The 7,500-nt window shown below is 36.9% G+C and overlaps 1 protein-coding gene across 1 annotated transcript in view; it reads right to left on the bottom strand.

The window, feature by feature from the left end:
- Nucleotides 1-7,500, bottom strand: part of LOC125045914 — a 62,025-nt gene that overhangs the window by 119 nt on the left and 54,406 nt on the right. The window contains exons 4-12 of the mRNA XM_047643518.1: nt 7,257-7,500; nt 6,760-6,876; nt 5,979-6,091; nt 5,497-5,624; nt 4,319-4,454; nt 3,072-3,379; nt 2,345-2,477; nt 1,250-1,408; nt 1-766 (exon numbers count right to left, since the gene is read on the bottom strand). The exon at nt 1-766 is cut by the window's left edge and continues 119 nt beyond it; the exon at nt 7,257-7,500 is cut by the window's right edge and continues 963 nt beyond it. Coding sequence (XP_047499474.1) covers nt 658-766; nt 1,250-1,408; nt 2,345-2,477; nt 3,072-3,379; nt 4,319-4,454; nt 5,497-5,624; nt 5,979-6,091; nt 6,760-6,876; nt 7,257-7,500 — 1,447 coding nt within the window. The 3' untranslated portion in view covers nt 1-657. The remainder of the gene's footprint in view (nt 767-1,249; nt 1,409-2,344; nt 2,478-3,071; nt 3,380-4,318; nt 4,455-5,496; nt 5,625-5,978; nt 6,092-6,759; nt 6,877-7,256) is intronic.

Raw genomic sequence — 7,500 nt, forward strand, 5'->3', positions numbered from 1 at the left:
AAATAATTTTTATGGCACTTTGTTGTAACATTAAGAAATTTAAGTCTTAAGGAAAATACTTTGCTTTAGTGAGAATTGAATTCCATCTTGCTTCTTTTTAGAAACATATGGATCAGATTTAACACTAAACAGACCTTTTTTATTATGGTGGGCATCTTTTTCACTGCAAATCACACACATGGAATCACACCTTTGTTAGAAAAAATAACTTTAAAAAACACACAAACTAGACTTTAATTTACTCGTTTATATATATATTTTTTCAAGTTGCATCCTTCTCACTCTACCTTCTTTGCTAAACGTGGAGAACACAGTAAAGGCACATCTGAAAGCACAAGTGGAGCATCACATGTATCATTATAGAGACCTTGTATAACCCTGGTTTGGAGTATATAATATACACACCTCTTTTACACTGGTAGGAAGGACAGGAGATCCTTCAAGCTATAGCACACAGTAGTTCTTGTCTTCCTCGTGTAGAATATATTAACACTGGATCGACCGAAGAAAACGTCCTATATTTATACATTTCGGTGTAACTCAGAGCTCGAATGCTTGTTTACATTACCTCATTCACAGGCATTATTAATTAGCACAGAGAACAGATATCCCGAGTTTACGTCAATATGAACAGAGGAAAAGTAGCTAAACTGTTTGTCAGCGAAGAGTGCAAAGACCAGGATATTGTATGGACGGCCGAGTATCAGGAGGACATGCTGACGCTGGAGGCCCTATGCTGTACATTGGTTTTCTGACGTAGTTACCTCTGAAATGATAATGTGATGATAGAATGGAGCTAGAGATATAAGATAGTGAAATATTTGGTTATAATGAATAAGTAGAGGCAGTGAAATAAATCAATTTAGCTTGTTACGCTGGTTAAGAAAAATGGAAAGGTCAGATCTTTATATCATAATCATAATGATAAGCATTTCTTCCTCTCTCTCTCTCTCTCTCTCTCTCTCTCTCTCTCTCTCTCTCTCTCTCTCTCTCTCTCTCTCTCTCTCTCTCTCTCTCTCTTCCCCCCCCCCCTCTCTCTCTCTCTCTCTCTCTCTCTCTCTCTCTCTCTCTCTCTCTCTCTCTCTCTCTCTCTCTCTCTTTCTCTCTCTTTTTTTCCTCTATCTCTCTCTCTCACACACACAAACACACAGAACCGTATACACTAACAAAACAAACAACACGCACACAAACACAAAACACCCCATCTCAAAACAAACACACACACACACAAACAACCAAAGAAACTAACGTAGGCCCATAGTTGCACACGTAGATCTTGCATTTCAACTTCCACATCCTTCCTTTGAAGACCTTGGAGCAGTCGTGGTAGGTCGCCCCGCACCCGACCTCCCTCGTCTCCGCCCACACCAGCTGCGTGTAGTGGCCTATCACGGCGTGGTCCATCATCCTAGGGTGGGTGGGGGAAGGGGGCGGGCGTGAAAGGTGTTGAAATGTGGAAGTTTTCGTTTTTTTTTTAAGGGATTATAAAAGGTTATTTTTGGTTTTGTTTATCTATGTCTTTGTCTTGGTTCGACGGACTGGTGTGGACGTGAACATATTTGAAATTAGTTCTCGTTTTGTTTTGCTTTGTTTTGTTTAATTTTTTTAGGGGTTTTAGAAGGTTACTTTTGCTTTATTTATCAATTTGTTTGTTTTGGTTCATCATTATATTGTGGAGATATTTTTTTATTTTTTTTTGTGAGGGGGGAGGGGTAAAACAAAAGGTTTTGTTTTTTGAAAAAGGTAAATGGGTGAATAAGTGACGATTTTCATTATGTTTACTTCCTCTGTCCTTCCACTGTGGTTACGTCACATTCTATATATATAAGCCGTTCATAAACCGGGATAGATATTTATGAAGGTCTGAGGAATGTTTCAAGACGTGTAAAGACATCTTTAGTTATACCCAAGGCCAAGTGGGTTTTGATAATATCGATTATAATTTTTTCCATAATTAATTTTCTATTTATTTACTGATTTACTTTTTTCTCTTTCTTTGGTAGCTGTCTTTAAAAGTGAACATTGCTAATTTTCTCTGACTAATGACTCTACCTTTTTATAAACAGCAAATCAATATTACTTCAGTATAGGCTTGTTTGACTAATTACTCTACGATTTTATATAAAGTAAATCAGTATCAATTTGATGTTGAAATCTGAAAGCTAAGACCTCAGTATACTATTAAAAAAACACATAGATAGAATGATAGAGATAGATAGTACAATACAGAAAGATAGATGTATAGATAAGTAGATTAGTGGTTACATAGATAAGTAGATAGACAGATATAGCATACTCTCTATAGATACACAGATAAGTAGATAGATAGATATAGCATACTCACCGGAAACTTTTCGTGAGGTAGTTGGGCACATACTTGACTTCCTCATACCAGAGTCTGACCGCTGTTTCCCACACTGAGCCGCCGTTACTACTACTCCATTCATAGAAAATATTTTGGCCAACGTAGTAATCCCCTGTGGAAAAGGAAGCGTGTGTTATGCGGTGCTGTTTTCAAGAAGGGGTCGTGTGAGCTTATTGGGACTGTGAGAGTTATGTAAGAATGTCTACAGGCTGAGACAATTTTATCAGGAAATATTTCATTCATAGGGATTTACTTAGTTCTCATCATTCACGTATTTCAAAGAAACAACTTAACCCCCCCCCCCCCAAAAAAAAAAAAAAAAAAAAAAATATATATATATATGTATATATATACATATATGTACATGTATGTGTGTGTGTGTGTGTGTGTGTGTGTGTGTGTGTGTGTGTGTTTGCGTGTGTGTGTTTGTATGTATATATATGTACATATATATAGAGAGAAAGAAAGAGAGAGAAAGAAAGAGAGAGAGAGAGAGATAGAAAGAGAGAGAGAGAGAGAGAGAGAGAGAGAGAGAGAGAGAGAGAGAGAGAGAGAGAGAGAGAGAGAGAGAGAGAGAGAGAGAGAGAAAGAGAGAGAGAGAGAGAGAGAGAGAGAGAGAGAGAGATAAAATAATAATAATAACGACTGATATAGAAACACACACGCACACGCACACACACACAAAATAAAAGACAACGACTCTCACTGGACAGAACCCGCCTGCAGTCTTGGCAGTCGTGGTAATCCGGGCAAGCGGACGCCCACGCCTGAGCCACCTGCGCCAGCTCCTCGTTCCACACCAGCTGCCGCATGTCCGACGCCGAGTACTGAGGCCCTGGAAGCCCCTCGCTCTCCTCCCCTCGAGCTACAATGGCCCTGTACTTGTTGTGGGCGTCGAGGATGAACGCCCTTTCGCCGCTCGTCACGCCCTCGAGGTAGACGGAGCAGGTGGGCGGGGTGGAGCGGCACATCGTGTGGTCCGAAGTGAGCTTTCGGTAATCGTGGCAACTCCATCTGCAATGAAGGGGGGTGGGGGGTGGGGGGTGAGGGGGGAAGGGTTATGAACTGAAAGCTAGGAATTACATGTGTTTTTTTTTTTTTTTTTTTTTTTATTAATTGCAATTCGGTTAACGTTTTTTTTGTTTTTTTTTTATCTAATTAATTATTCATTTCATTAATTTCATATGTCCATATGACTATTTGCTAATCAGTAAGTCAGTTAACTAGTTTGTTTTATATATCTGATTAGTTGTTTAATTAATCATGTATGTTTATGTGACTATTTGTTAAACAGTAATTTAGTTTCATATTTTTCGTATATCTTATTGTTACTGTTAATTTGATTAGTCATGTATGTTTATGTAACTATTTGTTAATCAGTAATTTACTTAACTATTTGTTATACATTTCAATTGTTATTCTTATTATTTTGATCAATCGTATATATCCATCTGAATATTTGGTATATGTGTGTGTATATATATATTATATTCACCACTTGACATTATTTGTTTAGCCAATTATTAATAGGAAATTGATTATTTGATTATCTTCACTTTCTTACACAAATTTTGGTTCATCTGAGTATTTCTCCTTATTCTTGCAATCATTCACTGACTTATTAATCAAATTTTATATACTTCTAGACCAATTCTTTAACATACTATTCGCGCACATGTATTTATACACATAATCCCTTATAAAATGCTCATGGGACTCACTCCTTCATACCCTATATGTATAGACACAATCCCTTATAGAATACTTTAAGCCATGGGATTTACTCCTTTATCACATATCTATCTATATTCATAGACAATCCCTTAAAAAATCCTCTAAACCATGGGAAATATTCCTTTACACACACAATCCCTTTAAAAGAAATATTGTAAACACACTTATCCAGCTATACATACGATCCCTTATAAAAATTCGCTCAACCAAAGAACTTACGTCTGGTGGTACGCGAGCGAGGGCGGCGGAGTGGTTGTGGTGGTGGTGGTGGTTGTGGTTGTTGGTGGTGGCGTGGTTATGCGGGTGAGGTTGTAGCTCCAGTAACGCCGATACCCGTAGTGGTTTTGTGCTCCTCCTTGGGTGATAAAGAAGAGCAGTTGCAATTACGATGGTAAGAATAATGGTAGTGATAACTGCATAGATGATAATGGTAGCGGTAACTGCATTGATGGTAATGGTAGTGGAAACTGCATTGATGATAATGGTAGAGGTGACTGTATTGATGGAAATGGTAGTCCTAATGTCAGTGATAACGATAGTACTAATTTCAGTGATTATAATTGGACTGACTTCAAATATGATAATTGTTCTAATTCCAGCCATATTAATAGTACTAATTTCAATTATGATAATAGTATTAATTTCTGTAACAATGATAGTATTAATTACAGTGATAATAACAGTAGGTGTAACCACAATGATGATGATATTAGTAGTAATTACAAACAGTTACCATGAAATAACAACAAACGCAAGATCATCCCCGTTACAGGCTGAGAAAAAGGGACATAACTTCACTAAAATACGTGTGATGGTAACAGTCATTGAGATTCTGGAATCGCAAATGATAAATGATACTTGTTTAAAAAATGATGATGATGGTAGCAATAAACCACGGATAATTATATGAAAAAATTATAACAATTATAATGACGATGCTAGTACCACTAATAACAATAAAAATAATGGTAAATGTGTAGTGAAATATAAAAGTGACTGAAAAGAAAATATATACACATAATGCTTCCATTACCGTACTTAAAAGTAACTAAAAAGAAAATCGAATAACAGTTATGATATTAATTTTATCGGCATTACACAGATAATGATGAACACCCACTTTTGCCTTATTCATGGCATAATGATAGCGGTGCCCCGTGATTTCTAATGTCAAACTTACACTTATGTACCCATGGCTAATCAGTATAGAAAAGGATAAAGAAGGAAAGGTAGAAAAGATTAAGGACTGGGTGAAACTATGCTTATGTCTGGAGTGATTATGGCCACGAAGATGATAAACTAAAAATCAAGGTCGTTTTCTGCTTCATATTAATAACGTAAACATCAGCGGTAACCCCCTCAGCAATGCTCATTTTTATCTGAAGAACAGAACACACCAAGGTATCTAGACTCCCAAGAACAGATGGTTCTCGCTGAGTCGTTCCTGAAGGTGTTGAGGACGACGTCGACATATGCTGCGTGCGAGGAGGTCAGTGCCACACTCGGGCCTTCTCGACCACAATACCTGAAGGAAGAGAAAGTATTACTGAAAGGTCCTTTGATAATGCTGAAGTTTGTTAAGAGCTTTAACTGGCTAGATATTCCATTATGTCTTGCGATGAACCATTGGAAATAATTAGCAAAAAAAAAAAAAAAAAAAAAAAAAAAAAAGTCAGCAATTGACTAAACCTTATTCAAGAGTTTATTTAGAATCATTCATGGGATCCTCAAAAGTCGATACGAAAGGTGCTTCAAATGATTCATACGATTCAAACTCAATAGCAAACCATATGTAAAAAACACTCAAAATTGATTCTTAAAATGACGCCAAACATCATTCTGTAAAAAAAAACAACACGTTCTGGGCTTTTGAACAGACCTCGTCCAGTCGGCGTCATTTATACGGATTGCAAGGTGGTCCCGCATGCAATTTCGAGATTTCCGAATGCGGAAGTGCGTGCATTGCAGTTTCCAGTGACTTCCGGGAGGAGTCTGCAATGCAAGTGGGCGTATTAATAACCTCTGGCCGTGTATAATGATGTATATGAGTGTATAAGGAAGATTTTAACATGTATATGAATGTATGAATAACCTTTGATCGTGTATATTAATGTTTATAAGTGTATAAAGATTTTTAAAATGTATATGGATGTATGAATAAGTTTTGATAATGTATATAAATGTATAAAGAAGATTTAGAAATGTATATGTATGTGTAAAGATTTAATTATGCATATGAATGAATGTATGAAGATTTTTAAATGTATATGGATACATGAATAAGTTTTGATAAAGTATATGAATATTGTGAGAAACGTTGATAACGTTTATGAATGTACTGAGACGATTTAGAATTGTATATGAATGTATTGTATAAGATTATGTATATAAATGTAAAAAAAAAGAAGCTTTAATAGTGTATATAGACATATTAAGAAGATTTAATAATTTATGTAGAAACCTTGATTGTGTATATATAAATGTATGACGGTATAACAAGATTCTTTAATTCTAGACATTTACATGGATAAGATCACGTTTCTTTTGTTCAAAGTCGATAAATAGGAAGTAAACACTTGATAAAAGCTAATGAAAGTAATATTACTAATGATATAATGACAATAATAACACGGGCTTTCCCAGAATACTTAGGTACTTACTTTGAATCTCCAGAAGCAAGAATTTTTGCCACCAGTTTTCTGCGGGTATCCAGGGCTGGTGAAACGCCCGCGATCGGCTGTGATTTCCCCTCCGCAATGGCTTTTGAAAGAGCGAACCTGAAAGAGGAAAAGATGGAGTCGTAAATCGGGCACTTGTTGAGAGTGATGTTGGCAAAGAATGGCAGTTTCATGTGTGAGTGCAAATTTTTTATTTTCTTTTTTTAGTATCGACTTATAACCGCATGCCCACATACAAACGGACGGGCGCATGCACACAGATACTGTAGAACATCTGTCTATCTATATTAATATAAAAAATAGATAGATAGACAGATATATAGACATACATATGTCTATATGTATATGTATATATGGGTATATATGTATATGTTTATATGGGTATATATATGTATATATGTGTATATATATATATATATATATATATCTGTCTATCTGTATCTATTAATCTATCTATATCAACAGGCACTACTCCTAACCTTCAGCACAAAGAGCTCTCGCTTGTCGTGGCCTGAGGAGGGCGTCGCCGGTGCCTCTTCAGCCTCGGGCTTCGCAGGCTTCGGGTCCAAGAAGCCGAACGTCTTGGAAGGATAGTAGACCTCTTTGGAGCTCTCCGGCACGTGTTTCGACGGCTTGCGGGGGATGATTTCGTTGTGTCCGCGCGACTGGGGCGAACTGGTGACCGGTTCGCGCTCGGGCTTGACGTGGGAAGGGGCTCGGGCC

The sequence above is a fragment of the Penaeus chinensis genome, chromosome 38 (assembly GCF_019202785.1).
Source record: "Penaeus chinensis breed Huanghai No. 1 chromosome 38, ASM1920278v2, whole genome shotgun sequence".
Taxonomy (NCBI): Eukaryota; Metazoa; Arthropoda; class Malacostraca; order Decapoda; family Penaeidae; genus Penaeus; species Penaeus chinensis.